Source organism: Pseudorca crassidens, chromosome 3 (genome assembly GCF_039906515.1).
Source record: "Pseudorca crassidens isolate mPseCra1 chromosome 3, mPseCra1.hap1, whole genome shotgun sequence".
Taxonomy (NCBI): Eukaryota; Metazoa; Chordata; class Mammalia; order Artiodactyla; family Delphinidae; genus Pseudorca; species Pseudorca crassidens.
In genome coordinates this window covers 110,527,954-110,546,446 of record NC_090298.1, presented here as the reverse complement: position 1 = coordinate 110,546,446, position 18,493 = coordinate 110,527,954, and the positions used below count along the sequence as shown (strand labels likewise).

Sequence of the window (18,493 nt, the reverse complement as noted above, 5' to 3'; positions counted from 1 at the left end):
TTAAGCTACTTAAAGAATGATTGAAATCAATCAAGTATACAAAGTGTACTACCAAAAGCCAGCTCAATATAAAATGTCAGTAGGCCCCTGAAGCCTAGCCTGAGTTGCCTTGTCATTACCCCGTAAAGGTTAACTACTTCCTCTACTTCTAACAGCATGGTTGTTTTAGTTACTTTTCCATCTTCCCCCTTCCTCCTGTACCAAGACCTACCACTTCCCCCTTCATTTGGCTCATCCCCCTAAAACGTGGATTATTTTAAAAGTTCCACTACCTCCTACTTCCCCCAGGCCCCACTCACCCTGCACATATCACATGAGCATCCCTAAAACATTGTCACTCTCAGGTCAGGCTAAAAGCCCCAGTGCTCCACACCAGGACTCCAGTCTCTCAGCCCTACCACCTCTGACAGCGCCCCAACAAAAACCCCTCAAGATGTTTGATAGGCATGTCAAAGGCCACTGGTCTAAAGCCTGTGTGAATTCTCATCAACCCGACGGGAGCCACAGAAGTTCTTCACGTTAAGCTGAAGCTGCCCCACTGCAAAACCGTCCCAACAGCCCTGGCTTGCCTCCAACACCCTCTTCCCCAGTGACACCGGGGATGCTGGTATCTCTCCTGGGTAAACAGGTATGTTACTCTTTCCAGGTGATTCCAACAGCCCTATAAAATGGCTACACTCTGGATAATCACTAGCTAGCTGGCTTCCCACTCATATTACCAGGTGTCTACTTTTCTCCCTAAGACAGAGGCCCAGAAAAAAAAAAGACTTTACTCCAGACACCTCTTGAAGGTGGTGGACACAGGCCCTGTTGGTAGGCCTGGCACCGGGACTATTAAGTAGCAGGACTACAGCGAGGAAGGCCCCAGACCCCTCCCCATCTAGGCCCTATGCTTTGTATAGTTAGTGTCTCTTCTGGTGGCTTCACCCCCTTTCAACACTCAACACCACCCCACATACACACCAAGACACACATACATGCACACACTGTTGGAACTGTCACTGGTAACAACTGTTACTAGCACATTCTGGGCCATGTCCTGTTCTTTGAAGGGGCAGGCATCAGCCCTGGCACTGGCCTTTATAGGGCCGTAACCCACCTCCTGCTAATACCAAAACCCTCAAAGGCCCAGTCACAGGAGCAAGGTAAGGATTTCTAAGTCAGAGAACTGGGCCAAGACTCAGCATGGGAGAGTAAGTATGGAAAGAGCTACTTTTTACCACCCAGTGTGCTAAGCCTCAAATGTTCTTCAGAATGGAGGTCTCTGACAAATGTTAACTACTTGGAATTTAGCTTAGAGGACTCTTACCTCTAGAGAAGAGTTTTTATTTAAAACACAAAAACATACAAACACACACATACACACCCTTCATTATGAAATTAAGAAAACCATTCCTTTGAGTGTAAGACAGGTTTCTTTTTATTAAGTTTTCCTAAAACTTGTCTCATGTTTACTGAATGTTTTTCTTTGTGTAAGAACATAACCTGGAGCTTTAACAAACCAATTGGGACAATGCAACCTGGATAAATGCTTGTCTGCACACAAGTCATTGATTACGATTCTCTGGCCTGGCCTCCATGTAAATCCAATTGGTCTTAAAGCCTATCTAAACAGAGAGCAAGCAGACCACATCATCTTATTTCTAGTTTAAACTTTAAACCTCAACCTCACCCCCATCCCAAGACCCACACCCTCCCCCACACACAAAAGAAAATTTTTAGAAGAAATGGCCATTAGGAACTGAGTCAGTTGCCTAAGAATTGGCTTAATCCTGCAGCCAGCACTCCTAAGTAGCTCTTGGCCTCACAGCAGGCCAGCTGGAACTCTTGAAGCAGGACAGGTAGAGAATGGATAGAGGAGGCTCTAAGAACAGGGCCAAAGTCCTGGTGCTGCGAGGCTTCCACACATGCTTACACTCCAACATAAATACACTTCCACCTTCCTCCTCTAAGTGATGTTTCTCTATAGCACTTTAGAGCTTGTAACACTCTAAATATTTTAGTGCATGAGATGGACAGAAACATATTCTAGATATGCAAGGTATAATCTTATTTCTAACAACATAGGCCAAAATTAACAGAGCAGCTCTCTGTTAATACAGATTAACAATTACAAAGGTCCAAAAAGTAACCAACAAAGATTGTAACAGTTTCTAGGGCAGGTACCAGCTCTGGCCTCTAATACTACAGGTTTCCCTTAGTTTCCAAAATGCCTCACTCTTATCAACACTGCCCAAAGGGCAGTCACAGGGAATGCTTTGGTGCTCCTGACACTGGCTGCACAGTAAGAATGAGGTGTTGCTAAAGTCAGCACCACACTTCTTTAACACTTATTTCAGACTCATTCAGTACAATCCAGTGCATCTTAGTTTTCTGTATGATCTGTCCGCTGTTTAACACATACAAATTGGCAGATTCATGACAGATATTAACACAACACATAAGTGATTGTGAATGAGCAAAAAAGAACTTTTAACTCTTGTCGTAAGACTTCAAGCTATACCTCAAATTTACACAGAACATCTCACCTGAATAAGCAGGCCAGGATACAAATCTTCACACCATAATTAACAAGAATCAGTCCCTCAGTTAAATTTACCAGGCCTATATCCAACAGCACATCTACCCAATTCTAACCTTCCGAAGAGAAAATTATTTAGACTTTGATACTTGGGATATTAGTGGACATACTTTCAGGAACATACATTCTTAGGAAGAGCCTGCAGGTCTAAAATCCTCAGTTAACAACTTGCTCCAGGTGAAAGGATCTATTTTCCCAGGAGCAACACACGGCATTTGTAATAGGAGCTCCTTTAACTGGGGGAAGATGGGAAGATAGGAAGACGGGGTGGGAGTCCCAGCGGAGCTGACTGACACGTGATGAAGCTCAGAGCATACCTTTTAGTTGTTCTGTTAATCCATGCCATGCTCTCTAGTCCTCAGAAACAGAGGGAGACCCCTCCTCCATCCCCACACCAAGCGGGGAGCCTTTGTGGCAATCTCCACAGCAGATCTGTGAAGCACAATTAGAGTTCCTGCCATATATGTCATAACAAGTCTGCTTGATAGCTAGGTATAGCTTGTGCTATAGCTCAACTTTCTAAAACAAACTTCTCTTTGTATAAGCATGATTAAACATAAAAGGAGTGAAGCATAAGCTCAGTAAGACTAACTGGGCTTCTAAATAGTACCATTATGAAAAAGATACAATGCACTTCATTTCTGTATCTAACTATTTCGAAGTCAAAATGCTCCATACATTACCTATATCTCCTGCCACCCAAATCCCCTAAAAACTAAGAAATCTCCAGTATTTAATTGCTCTAGTTGATATTTAGAACAAAGTTGACAACTTAAAGCTTTATAATAGTCTGTTTTAATATAAACAATTGTTGGAATCAATCAATGTCCATTTCAGGAAGCTTCTTGTCTGAATCCGAAGGCAGAGCTGTGTCTGTACCCTGCTCAGCAGCCTGAGGGCCTGGGCTGTCTCCTTGTCCATCCACTGGTCCATTCTGCTCTGCATTTTTTTGCTCCTCTTTTGGAGGTTCCACTTTGGGTTTCGGCTTTGAAATTATAGGGCTACAGATACTCATCAGCTCCTAGAACAACAGGAGAGAAAACTGTGGTTTCTTGTAACAAATTTTACATGGCATACTAAAATCCAAGTCCACCCTATCCCCAAGCCAGAAGCAAAGATGCAATAATGAAATTCTCTCCTATTAATAATATAATAATGAGACTGACTAGAAAAGACTATTAAATCTTTAAAATCATACATTACTTTAATTTTAGCTTCAATCTCTTTTGCCTTGACAACTGGATCCATGGTCAGACTCTGCTTGTTCTGCAGATTCAGCTTGTTATTCATCCACTCCATGGCCTCATTTGTGCTTTTTTCTACCTTCACCATGTCAGCAGCATCCAAATGGTCATACTGGTCCTCCTGCAACCAGTAGCCAACCAGACAAGTGTCAAAGGATGATACTGTCCCTACTCAAACATTGCCTAGTTCTTCACCATCTTTCAAAAAGTTACAATCTTTCCCAAAATGAAGCCCATCTAGCCTCGCAAACTACATAGACATTCAATTCCCGAAGAATTCAGAAAAGTAACCCCAATTTTTAAAACACAGAGGAAATACATTTAAAGGCCAAAATTACACAAGGTGGTAATTAAAATGCTTCAGCAGTATACATAGCACATGCTTTACACAAAACCTTATACAATGCAAAAAAAAAATTACATGTCATTAGGTATGAGACCTGAGATTTAGGCATCCTTGTTAGGAACCAAAATAATAATGAGTACAGTTTTTTAAAAGAGGCCTTTCAGGGCTTCCCTGGTGGCGCAGTGGTTGAGAGTCCGCCTGCCAATGCAGGGGACACCGGTTCGTGCCCCGGTCCGGGAGGATCCTGCATGCCGCAGAGCGGCTGGGCCCGTGAGCCATGGCTGCTGAGCCTGCTCGTCCAGAGCCTGTGCTCCACAACGGGAGAGGTCATAGCAGTGAGAGGCCCACGTACCGCCAAAAAAAAAAAAAAAAAGAGTCCTTTCGAAAGAAGCACAATTTTTTACTTAAAAGTAATTTTTTTTAGAAAGCTCAATTTATCTGTCTTAAAGTTTCTTACACTGACAATACATCAAGATCCTTGAGTATAGTAGTGGACTTAACCAAACTATTTACCAAAGTTTGGGAGCCATCGAAACTCTGGAATCAGACCTCAGGCCAAATCCCAGCTCCCCCAATAGTAACCTTGGGTGAGGATTAAAGATGTTAGAAATTATCTATAAATGTTGATGCTACCACCTACTTCATAAGGGTACTGTGCAAATTTAATCAGATAATATATTTATGGAGTATATATCATATAGTGCTCAAAAATAATGAAAGTAGTTTATTGTTGAGACAGTCCTACATCTGCATAACAAACCAAATTATTTGCCTAATGTGTTCTAACACCAAAATAGAGCAAGTTAAGTCAATGATCAAACATTTCAAAACAAGAAAAGGAAGCTGAATAATACTGCTCAATTCCATAGTCCCCTTATTAAAGAGAAGCAGCAAATCCCAGGGTTGTTAGTAAGATTAGATGAAATATTATACATTACATTAACATCCAAAAAGAAAATACTATCATTAAACAACTGTTAAAAAGAAGACAAAAAAATGCTACGTAAATGTCTCAATACTTAACTCTACCGAAACAACAGTAGGGAAGAGGAGAAGAAAAAAAAAAGAAAAAAAAAGATACCTTGTTTTTGAAAGAGCTGATTACTTTCATATACTGTTGGATTTGTTTCCCTAGTTCGTCAAATAATTTTGGTCTTTCTTCAGATTCCTGGAATCGTATCTTAATAGGCTGACCTAGATTCTTAACAGAAGAGAGAATATACAAATTCTTCACAGGGGAGTTTAAACTTTAAGAGTATTATCTTTCTACTAAGACTGATTATGAATTAAAATACGTTTAATCTCCATGTTCTATATATAAGAAGTTGAATATTTTTCCCCAGCCAATTGAAATATATCCTCAGTCTACATGAGAATATACCTCAATACTGTTCCAAGTGGAGCCACTTCAACTTGTCACTTGAACCCTAGTTCTCAAAATACATTAGGGAGACAACCAAAAATTAGGTGCCTCCAGACAGTGATATGGTATACTTCACCATATATGAAGTACACTTGGAAAAATAAAAAATAAATTTTCTTTTAAACCTGTATCTGACAAAGCCTCCAGCTGTAACCATCAATTTACTAGATAAGATTAAACACCAGAGTTGAAAAGGAGCAAAATCCAGACCAGGAATAAATCCTCGAGCACGAATGATCAAGTTTTTTCATCAACTAAGTAAGGGAGGAGAAATGGTGGAAGGAGAAGTACAGACACAGATTTAAGAGACATATCAACAGAATGTATGGACCCTGTTTGGATCCTGAGTCAAACAAACTAAAAAATAATTTATGAAGCAACTGGAACCTGAAAACAGACTGAATATATGGTGATATTAATGGTGACATTAAGAAATTTTTATGCATGTGATAATGGTACAGCTTAAGGCTACATTTTCTTTTAAATACACACTGAAATATTTTTGGATTAAATATAACCTGAGAGACTTGCTTAAAATAACTGGGAGTGGAAACGAGCAGAAATGAAACAAAACCAGACATAAGTTGACAACAGTTGAAGCTATAATTCTGTCTACTTTCACGTGTTGGACATCTCCCATAATAAAAAGTAAATCAAAAACCTCAATGGCAAGGATCTCACTGGAGACTCTTTATATTCTTGCCAGAATGACAGGAAACTGCAGGCACTGTCCTTCAGCAATTCCATTCCAGAGGTTAGTCACAATGGCCCAGTTTGACAAGAAACTAAGTAATCCAGAGAAATGCAAAAAGTTCTTCTTGTGTATTTGCATCTTTTTCCAAACAAAAGGCCTCGGGCTTCCCTGGTGGTGCAGTGGTTGGGGGTCCGCCTGCCGATGCAGGGGGCGCAGGTTCGTGCCCCGGTCCGGGAAGATCCCGCGGGCCGCGGAGCAGCTGGGCCCATAGGCCATGGCCGCTGGGCCTGTGCGTCCGGAGCCTGTGCTCCGCAGTGGGAGAGGCCGCAACAGTGAGAGGCCCGCGTACCACAAAAAAAAAAAAAAAAAAAAAAAAAGGCCTCAACTCAACTTTAAATAATTCTTTGTACTTTTAACTCTAAGGTGTAACTATCAGCTTCTTTAAATACAAAACCAGACACTTCTGCTCTACTGAGAATCAAAGCTGTATACACGCAGCCCTGCTCCAACTGCATTGCAAGTACCTTTAGGACAGGGATGCATCTTGCTAGTCTTTCAATCTCTTGACACCAAGAACATAGTCAAGCTCCAATTCAGTGAAACAGTTTAGGGCTAAACTCAATTTTCAGAAAAATTCTTTTGCTGTTACAAAGTTGTGAAAGAAAGTGAACCTAAGTGATAAAAAGTATAGCTCTTCAGTCACTTTCAATCTGCCTTCAATTACTTAACATGAGAATTACTCTCGATTTTGAGATACTCTCCATGGAAACTACAGCATTTCTGCTTTCAAGAGTCACTCACTTTTAATTCAGCCAATTTATCAACATAAACTTGCTTTGGCTGGTCTTCTCCATCCTCATACAACCAATTTTCAGTATCTTCTAGTTTTAAGGTAAAATTGTTACGGTCCTAAAGATGAAGGAAACATTGCAATTTAGTCAGTCAAAAATCAGTAGATTCACAAATGAAGAAACAGGCACAAACTATGATATATATGGATTTTCTTTAAAATATGGGGGAGTGGAGAGATGGGGATATGGAAAACAAGACTGACAAAATGTTATTTTGCTTTATAGGTACAAAGGGGTTTATTACACTATTTTCTCCGCTGTAGGGGACATATGAATATGTTTGAAAATTTCAGAATTAAAAACTACATTTAAAACTAAGTGAGTTACATAGTTAATAATACTGTAGTGCATATATGAAAGTTACTAAGAGAATAAGTCTTAAAAGTTCTCATCACAAGAAAAAAATTTTTTTAAGTATGTGTAGTGACGGATGTTTAACTAGACTTATTGTGGTAATCATTTAACAATGTATATGAACATCGAATCATTATGCTGTACACCTGAAACTAATATAAAGTTATATGTCAATTATACTGAATTTTTTTTAAGAAGTGAGTTAAAATAAACATCAGGGAAAAGTGAACTGATTTAAAGAGAAATACTAGGTAAATAATAGCATGCAAAAATGTATCAAAAAGTGACACACCAAAAAAAGAGTGATGCACAACATCTAACCTGTGGGAAACACTCCATCAATAGAAAATAAAACGATATAAAACTTTTCCCCAAAAAAGTGCATTTTTAATCATTTTTCTGTATACCTACAGATACAAACTTCCCCTTGTTAACTACATTTAAGGATCCTGCCGGAAGACGCACACTAAGTAGACACACTGCAGCACATACTTACATCTTCACTCACAAACTTCTCATATTCACCACTAAGCTTGTCTCTCATTTCGTACACGTATTCTTCTACTGCATTCTTAGCATCATTCCTCTCCTTCTCTAGTTTATCCTGCATGATCATCTTACCCTGTGAACAGTACAGTTAGACATTCAGAAAACTGAGACAATTTCCCCTTAACTATTAAGTAATATAAAAGTAGAAAAGCCTTCTTCCTCAAATCCTTTCAGTTCTGCGAATCATTCACGGAAAGAGAGCTGGAAGCATCAGTCCTTAGTAAATTATTAAGATCAAGTGAGAGTTCTGTGGGTGTACTTAGAAAAAAAGAGCAATAGAAGAAATATCAAGATGTTCAAACTCAAAAGCAAAAATAAGGAAAAGAATTTAAGACAAGAGAACTTTAAGAAACTATTAGCTCAATGTCACAAGGTGAGTATACTCTGCTTGTATTACATACCCAGGAAAATCAAATTATTCATATAGTATAGAGGCTAAAGGGTCTATGAAACAAAACTATTCTAAGATCCAATGTATATATGATGAGAAACCTCACAGACAATAATTAAATGAATAACTGTGCTCCAGGGTCCCAAACCTTGCATCGCTCACCATAACTAGAGTTACATATTGACTGGCAACAGGGAAAGGAACTAATAAACAAAATATTAAGGCTAATGTAATTTCTCCTGCTGATCAACTTCCCTGACCCTGGCCTCAAACATCCCAATCGCTAGTGAACAATCAAACTCACACACCCAAACATGAATGATACCTCCCCTAAATGTCAAAGATCTCAAAACAGAGTTTTTAGCAAAAAAGACATAATATCACCATAAAAGAATTTTGATGTTATGTCTTGGGATCTATTAAACTTGTCCTCCACTACCCCAAAACCTAAAACTATTCTCAAACCCCATACAACCTAAAATACATGAAGGTCACTAGATACAGAGTTTGAACGTTACGGTCAAGTTAACTTTTTAGCTTATTGTTCTAGAAGACTTAAAATAACCACCTCATTTTCAATGTACAAGTTGAGCATCTCTCTGTCTATCTGCCATAACAGCTGATTCTCAATTGGCAGGTCCACAGTACTGGTCTTCACTTTTGCCTTCTTGGCTTGAGGGGGCTGGTCCATCTTTTTGTCTTTTGACCCAGCTTGAGAGGTCTAAAATAACAGAAATCATTAAGAACACTTATACAGACTCTTAAACTTCCAAATGAGTCATGTTTCAAAAGCTGGTTTTGCTCTTTTATTAACTTAGTTTGTGTTCTTACAATATCTGGAAAGTTAAAAATATAAATATTTTTGACTATAAATAGTCAAATCCATAGAGATAGAAAGTAATGGTGGTTGCCAGGGGACGGGGGGAGGAGGGATAGAGGAATGGGTAATTGTTGCTTAATAGGTAGTTTTAGTTTGGCGAAATGAAAAAGATTGTAGCACAATGTGATTATACTTAACACTACTGATCTGTACACACACATACACTTATTTACATACATACACACAAAAACAACCTGCCATAATCCCACTATCAACATGTAATCACTATTAAATATTCTCTAATTTTCTTCCACTCTTATCTAAACATATGAACATGCATAGGAAATTAGTGGGGAGAGGGTATGAAATTTTTAAGGATCAGAAATCCAGTACTAATATGACTTCCAGAGTATCTGCACCTATTTACATTCTCACAAGGAGTAACAGAATCCATTCCACTGTACCCCGGCCAAAAAAAGGAATTCATTTACCATGATCTATTATTTTCGTTGGGTCAAGAACCTTTTTTCACAAAGTTATAAGGCATACTTATTTCTTCAAATAGCCTAGTCATATTTCATCCAGCGTTCTCTTGGGATCTTTGTGATTCTTCCCCCCAAGTGATTGACTCTTCTAGCTTTTTTCTAATCTTCTACTATTTGTCTATGCAAGCTTTTATTGTTGAATCTATTCACCTTTTCCTTTGTGATTACTTTCATTGCTTTTACGCTTTGAAAGCTCTTGCTGATCCACAAATTGGCGGGGGGGGGGAGGCAGGCGGGTCCACCTCTCTCCTTTCTCCTCCCCGACCTTCCCAAACACAGAAAAATACGTACTTCTCTTGCCCACTGCTGCCCCCAACCCAGGCAATAACAGGTCTTCCACCTTGGAAAAGGCCTACAGTACACTAAAGCATCTATGAGGATGATTTCCTCTGCATTTTTTTTTTTTTACAATTATTTGCACAGCTAAAGGAATAAAATTTGTTAACTGACATGAAAATGGGTACCAGACTTAAGCCTCCTAAAGGCTCTGCCAAACTTTTTTAAATGCCACAATCAGAAATACATTAGAAGGTGAAATTATACACTGCAATGTCAAATAATTTGAAAGAAAAGCTGTTTTCAATGCTGATGACAAAATTTAAACATGAAAACTCAAAAGTTAAAGAACAGGTTGTAAAGGATCCAAAAATGCTACATATTCATTTAAATACTTGGGATAAATATTAACATTATTTACAAAATATATTTCAAAACATTATTATTGAAAACTGTATTTCAACAAAAAGACAAGTTTCAGAGAGTTGACAAAACTTGAAAGAAACATCTTTCATTGTTTATTAGTAAAGAATAAATTATGGGTAGGATGACTATTAGTAACAGCCATTCAGAAACCAGCATGAACCAATCACTAGCCTAGTAAAACTAGGGCTTCTGAGTGCTTCCTTCCCACAAACCATCCAGACTGAAGTTCAAAGACCATTTTGCCAAAGATACTTTCCAACCATACTACAAAATCTTGCTTTAAAGACTGTTCAGATAAATGAAGATTTCTAATATAATTCCCTTCCAAGACATAATATGTCAGCCAAAACCATTATGTAAAAAGACGGCAAATCATACTCTAAAACACAATTCATACCTCCATTTCTTCAGACTCTGCCTTATTTTCTGCTGGTGTCTGCTGCTGTTGCTCTTCAACATGTGGTTCCTCCTGATCCACTTGCATCTTCTGAAAAACAGGTCACATCAAATCCTGAAACTAGGAAATACTAGTGAAAGACTAAGCAACCTTCATGACACACTGGCAAAATCACATGATGTGGAATTCCTACTAATTACCAACAATCAGACAACCCAGACTCAAATTCCAGCTATAACACATATGTTACACTTAGAACATGAAAGTTTTCCTCTCTGGATCTCGGTTACTACATCTGTACAATGGAAATAACTCTTGCCTTGTCCTTATATAAATAGGAGCGGCTATAGAACTACATTGTAAAACCATAGCAGTACTTATAAGCAAACAGCGTGGCAATATTTAACACAATAAAATCCGAAGAAAGCATGAGTTTCTCCTAGCTTCCTCATGAATACATTTCTCTCAAAAGTCTTAACTTTTTCTAGCAGTTTTTAAATCAGCCTTTCCATCCTCAAAAGTACAACCACTGTGTACATTAGGGGAGGTGGACACCTTGAAAATTCTGTTAAAGGTGTTAAAAGAACAAAGGCTGACAGAAATGACAAAGAAGGGAGAAGTTTGTAGAGACCTTGAATCACACTGGCTTTCAATGCCTGCAGCACATTATAATGACCTCGGAGGCTTTTAAAACTGACACCTGGGCTCTAGCCCAGACCAAGTCGAACAAAATCTGTGGGGATGAGACCCCAAACATTTATAGTTTTATAAAGCCTTGATTTTTATACACAGTAAGTACAAGACCCAGTGCATGATTCCAACAAATGAGTGAATTCTATGCTACCTGTGGAAATAATCAACTGAGACTCAGCATTCCCCAGTAATCAGAAAGAACCAAGAATAAGTCAAATTGAGAGGTGCATGGTCTGAAGGAGGAAGCCAACTATGTCCCACTTCTATACAAATTCTGTATAAAGACTTTGTGCTAGTTCACATATGATGGGGTACGTATGCAAACCTACTCTCAGCAGCTCTGTCACCCAGTCTATTTGCTAGAATTTCTAGACAAGTGTCACCTCTGAGCCATTATGAATGGCCTAAAATGGTATAAGATTGTCTAGATTACCTCTTCCTCCTTTGCATTCTGATCTGTTTCCATCGGTTCCTCATTTTCTTCAAACTTGTGCACTTCCACTAGAGATGCACTGGACACACTGAAGATGCCATGGACATTTACTCGAACCTTGACTTTCACTTTTGAACTGGAGCCATCAGACTGAGGGGTGACTTTCTGAACTGAAAACTGAGCTAAGGACATAAGAAAGACAAAAGAGAACACATAACCTAAGAGGATGAATTCAAACACAAATACATGCCCATACTGCCAGGTTATGTCCATTTCTCAGTGAAAGGTCAGTAACATGATACTTCAAATAAGCGAAGTGGGCACTCTTAGAATCTTACTAAATCATCAGATTTCTCCTTCCTCTCTCACAAAGAGTTAAACTCTTATTTATCTTGTCTCAATTAAGGACTCAAGTACCTCCTAACTCTTCAAACATGTCCTTCCCTCCAGTGCCTTACTCCAATTCATCTTTATAGGCTACTGCCAGATAAATTCCTAGAATAGATTTGTCCCACTTTCCTCTACTGAAAACCCCAGTGATTCCATACTGCTTGTCACTTATCAAGAAACTGACATTTCTAGATTCAGTTACTATACCAGGGTTTTGCTTATGTTTTTTAATTCATAAAACTCTGTAAAGTATGAATTATCATACCTAGTCCTGTTTTACAAATGAGGAAAATAGAGTAGGTTAACTTTCCAAGCTTCTAAGTGCCATTCAAGATATTCCTAATACTTTACCCATGTATTCTAGTTCCATAATTATCATATTAACTCTAGTTTCTCTCTCCTCGACTGGTATTATATCCAGATTCTAAGTTTCTCAGAGTCAATGAAGACTCAAGCCAACATGGTTCCATAACCTGTGATACTGATCATCACAATTTTCTAATGATTTTCTGTGTACACCTAACTCTATGTTAGGGTCAGAATTGAATCTCTTCAACTCCTTTCAGTAACTAGCACCACATTATGCACAAGGTATAACAATAATGTGCATTAACCAAGAACTACAGCCCAGGGAGTTCCCTGGCAGTCCAGTGGTTAGGACTCTGTGCTTTCACTGCCGAGGGCGTGGGTTGGATCCCTGGTCGGGGAACTAACTTCCCGCAAGCCGCACAGAGCATCAATCAATCAATAAATAAATAAAAATAAAAACTAAACTAAAAAAATTTTAATTAAAAAAAAAGAAAACAAGAACTACAGCCCACAATAGGAGATCCAATTAAATAATGACCATCCTGCTGGTTCTAAACCTGGTAATACGACTGCAAGTGGTTTTTTTGTGCGTGTGATCTAAAATACCTAAATTTCAGCATACTCTACTTGCTTTGCTATTCCAGTTCTCCCAAGCACACATAATTTTTTTTTCTTTTTTTTTAATTCCCAATTCTTTACTTACCTATAGCAGGATCTGGATAGGGCAAATCCTGAGGAGCGCTATAATAGGCCTCAAGAGTGAAAGGTTCCTTTCTATAAAATGTGAGTACTTTAGAGAAAGGAGCAGCATGATTTTTTGAAAAGACTTCACAGTCACTGAACAGAGAGAGGAAAAAGACAAAAACACAAATTTAGGACATTGCTAACACTTTTTACCCATGTATTCTAGATTTGTAATCACTGTATAGCTCTAGTTACTCTTCTCAACTGGCACTGTTTGCAGATTATAGGAGTTCCTAAGAAAAAAAATATGTATGTATGTGTGTGTGTGTGTGTGTGTGTGTGTGTGTCTAGTGTCAGTTTTAAACATATATATATACTTCAATCAGCACATAAAAGGCACCAATTATTTCAGCAGGATCAAATAAAAGAAGCTAGTAAGGACACAAACTTATTCTGATGAATGACTAAATAATCACTTTGCTTCATGCACTACGGCAAAATATTACAGATGTGTATAACTTGAAATGGAGAGTATTTTCTAAGACTTAACACTTAAGTAAAAAATGATTAAAAAACATTATTACCTTGACCCTTCTTCAGCTGGAGAATTCCATCTCAGAGATACTGGATATGGTACTACATCAGTGATAGAAAATTCTCTGACTTTGAAAGCAGGCGATAAGATTGCACACTAGAATAATAATTTTTAAAAATTCCATTTGGCAAGTAGACATACGAACTAATTATTACAATACCTATAAAGAATGACTTCAGAAGACATCTACTTACATTAATAACTTAATAGTACCTAAATAAGTGGTTTTATAAATGTCTATCATTTGTCAAACCACCCATATAATCTAGCTATTCCTCATTACTTTTCCATTAACCTCAACCTTTATTTAACTGATGTATAACACTACTTCATGCAACAAATACGTCAAATTCTAGTGGTATTTCAGGCTTACGTATGTTTCTAGTAACTTATTTCATCTTGTTACATGTTATATAGTACAAACAATTCCATTTATGAACACAACTTCTGATACCAATTTTAAAACAGAAGTTTTAGAATCTTAGACCTTAAGATCACTGAGCTGATCTCAGACTAGCTGGATACATAAAACCACTGCTGTATTTACAATGACCTATAAATGGCTACCTGTGAAAGAAAGCAAGCTCACCTGCAATGCACAGCCTCTAGTAACAGCTTCATCGGCATTTAGTGTTGTACTAAGTTCTTTACCAAAAAATTTGCTGATTTTCTCTTTCACTGCAGGGATTCGTGTTGCACCACCAACTATCTCCACTGCATAAATATCTTCTTTCTTTAACTCTATTTAAAAACAATTAGAATAGACATTTATATTAAAAGAATCTTTTAATTAGTATTTTACAGTGAAATAAAAAGAGCAATATAACATCTTATCACAACAAAATAATTCACAAATGTATAACAAAGCCCCACCACCCCTAATCCCCTCCACAATAACACGTGAGCGCGCACACACAGACAGGTGCACGCTCAAAATAATGAGGGCAGAGTGGCACGACAATATTGGGACTTAAGAGGTGAGAGTCAGGAATACCTAATGTCCTACAGTACACAAATCCTACAATCTTGGAAACAGCCTCACACAAATAAATGTTAAAACATCAATAATTGAGCTGGCCATAAGGAAAATAAAAGGGCCTCAAAATATTGGGACTATCCCTGACATGGCATGCAAAAAAAAAAGTATGCAGATGCACATCTAGTCACTCCAGCACTCCAGCCAGAGTATAAGCATAGGCCAGATTATAACACAGGTACAATCTCCTCATATCAGAAGGAGAGAAGGTACACACCAAGGCTCTGCTGTCACTCATAAAACACCTCTTAATACCACCTGGTTGGGAACTCCCTGGTGGCGCAGTGGTTAAGAATCCGCCTGCCAATGCAGGGGACACGGGTTCAATCCCTGGTCCAGGAAGATCCCACATGCCGCAACTAAGCCCGTGCACCACAACTGCTAAAGCCTGCGCACCTAGAGCCCATACTCTGCAATAAGAGAAGCCACCACAATGAGAAGCCCACTCACTGCAACTAAAGAGTAGTCCCTACTAGCCGCAACTAGAGAATGCCCACGCGCAGCAACAAAGACCCAACGCAGCCAAAAATTAAAATTAAAAAAAAAAAACAAAACCCACCTGATTTCCTGGTCACATTTTGTGCAACAAACACTGACAATTTGTTGAGAAGGGCTATTTAAAGAAATGGGCTGACCCAGTATGGAAAGAACATGCCCATCTGTGATAATCATTTTGATTTAAGAGCTGAGCCTGTGTCAAGATTAGAGTACATCTCAACACCATGAAATAGCAACCAACACAAGAGTGGACTCTAGGAAAAGGTTTGTCAAAGGTTTGCAGAACATTAGTAATGCATTCCTAAATCAAACTTCCACCTTTTAGCCCAAGATAAAATTAAAGCATCCTGTTAAGTATGTGATTATCATATCCTCCCTTTACTTATTTTTCAACAAAAGATTCACTGACAAAAAAAACCTACAAGACTACCACAGCAACACTGCTAAAGACAATTTTTACCACCATGAAATACCTGAGACTTTAAATCCATCTTTGAATCTGAATTACATTTCCTGGGAAAACTATCAGATTTCCCTAGACACTACTGGAGGTCCTCCAGGGGGACGCTATTGATAAAAAGAAGTTTCATATTGCACTGAAGTAGTTCATACAATGAAAATTTGTAAAACTGGAAAGAAAAAAAAGTAATTAACATTTTCCAAAGAGTCCAAGATGAACAGTCACAATAATACTTACTGGCCTGTTCCAAAATACTACGGAGTGGTGGCTCCACTCTAGCTAAGAGATCATCACACATCTCCAGAAATTTGCCTCTATGGAAAAGAACAATAATAGGTTAAATCACATTCCACTTTTATGTAAAATAAATCTCTATAATCAAAAAGACAGATAACAAGTACTGGCAAGGATGGAGAGAAACTGGATCTCACACACATTCCTGGTGGGAATGTAAAATTGGTGTAGCCACTTTGCAAGAGTTTGGCAATTGCTCAGCATGTTATATATAGTGCTCCCATATGACCCAGCAATTCCACTCTAGGTATCTATCCAAGACAATTGAAAACACATGACCACACAAAATTTGCACATGAATGTTCATATCAGCATTATTCACAGGCAAAATAGTGTGAAAAACCCTATTATCCATCAAGTGTATTCAGCAAAAAGGAACAAAAACAATAAAAGTGACTGATACATGCTGGAACATGGATGAACTTTGAAAACAGTATGCTAAGTGAAATAAGCCTATCACAAAGAACACGTTATATATGACTGACCCCATTTATATGCAATGTTCAGAACTGCCAACTCCAAAGAGACAGAAAGTAGATTAACCACTGCCTAGGGCTTGGGAGAGGAAGAACAGATGGGGAAAGACAGCTAATGGGTACAGGTATTTTTTTCTCTTTAATTAATACACTTTATTTTTTAAGACTGGTTTTAGGTTTACAGAGAAATAAACAAAATGTACAGAGAATTCCCATACACCTCTTACCCCCACACCCAGTTCCCCTGTTAACATCTTGCATTAGTAAGATACATTTCTAACAAATGATGAGCCAATATTGATACATCATAGTATAAATTAGGGTTCTACATAACTTGACAAATGGTGTAAGTATTCACCATTACAGCATCATACTGAATAGTTTCACTACCCTAAAAATCCTCTGTACTCTACCTATTCATCCCTCCCTTCCACTGAACCCTGGCTAACCACTGATCTTTTTACTGTCTCCATAGTTTTGCCTTTTCTAGAAGGTCATATAGTTGTCATATAGAATGTCACATAGTTCTAAAATGTCATATAGTTGGAATCATACAGCCTCTTCAGGTTGACTTCTTTTGCTTAGAAATATACATTTAAGGTTCCTCCACGTCTCTTCACAGAATGATAGCTCATTTAGAGTTTCTTTATCAGGTGATGAAAATATTCTTAAATTGGGTTGTGGTAATGGCTGCACACTTCCATGAATATATTAAAACCCAGTGAATTATATACTTTAAATGCGTGACTTTTATGAATTACATCTCAAAAAAAAAAAAGAAAAATAGTGGAGGTAGAGAATGCACCCACCAGAATGGCAAAAATTCAAGATCACTAATACCAATATTTGGTGAGGATGTGTAGCAACTGAAACAGTTTAAAATGACGGTTTGGTGGTCCAGTGTTTGAGACTCCACGCTCCCAATGCATGGGGCCCAGGTTCAATCCCTGGTGGGGAAACTAGACCCCACATACCGCAACTAAGACCTGGAGCAGGATGCATGAATGAATGAATAAATGATTATTTTTTTAAAACTCTTAGCTTTGTCTAAATAAATAAATAAATTGATGGGTAGATGGAAGGATGGATAGATGAACAGATCAATAGGTATGTGGAAAAAACAAGTACAGTTAATATTATCAGTAGACCCTAAGTGGCAGGATAAGGATGTTCACTGTAAAATTCTTTCAGTTTTGCTGCATATTTGAAAATGTCCAAAATAAAAACATGAAAAGCAAAGGTACAGAGAGCATTCTAGAAAGATGGCAGCAGCAGTAGAGGTTGTTCCTTTTTTTAAAGTTTTATTGAAATTTAATTCACATACCATAGAATTGACACATTTAAAGTGTACAATTCAATGGCTTTTACTATATTCAGAATTGTGCAAACATCACCACTATCAATTTTAAAACCTTTTCATCACCCTAAAAAAGAGTATTTTCATCACCATTAACATTATTCTCCCAACTCCCCCACCAACCCTACAGCCCTAGGCAACCACTCACTCTGGACATTTCATATAAACAGAATTAGACAAAATGTAGTCCAGTTTAACTTATTTCTTTCATCTAGCATAAACTTTTCAAGGTTCATCCATGCTACAGTACGCATCTGTACAACATTTTTTTAATTGCCAAATAATATTCCATTGTATGGACATATCACATTTTGTTTATTTTATCAGTTGATGGGCATTTGGGTCATTTCCATTTTGGGGGTATTATAAGT

General features: G+C 38.0%; 1 protein-coding gene across 1 annotated transcript in view; it reads right to left on the bottom strand.

Annotated features, from left to right (window-relative positions):
* Positions 1-1,396: 1,396 nt before the first annotated feature.
* The window catches only part of HSPA4 (heat shock protein family A (Hsp70) member 4), a 42,713-nt gene continuing 25,616 nt past the window's right edge, over positions 1,397-18,493 (bottom strand). Inside the window, exons 8-19 of the mRNA XM_067731731.1 lie at positions 16,233-16,309; positions 14,591-14,742; positions 13,991-14,097; positions 13,426-13,559; positions 12,024-12,205; positions 10,898-10,987; positions 9,002-9,154; positions 7,990-8,115; positions 7,090-7,197; positions 5,253-5,372; positions 3,785-3,946; positions 1,397-3,602 (exon numbers count right to left, since the gene is read on the bottom strand). Of these exons, the coding sequence (XP_067587832.1) occupies positions 3,399-3,602; positions 3,785-3,946; positions 5,253-5,372; positions 7,090-7,197; positions 7,990-8,115; positions 9,002-9,154; positions 10,898-10,987; positions 12,024-12,205; positions 13,426-13,559; positions 13,991-14,097; positions 14,591-14,742; positions 16,233-16,309 (1,615 nt within the window). The 3' untranslated portion in view covers positions 1,397-3,398. The remainder of the gene's footprint in view (positions 3,603-3,784; positions 3,947-5,252; positions 5,373-7,089; positions 7,198-7,989; positions 8,116-9,001; positions 9,155-10,897; positions 10,988-12,023; positions 12,206-13,425; positions 13,560-13,990; positions 14,098-14,590; positions 14,743-16,232; positions 16,310-18,493) is intronic.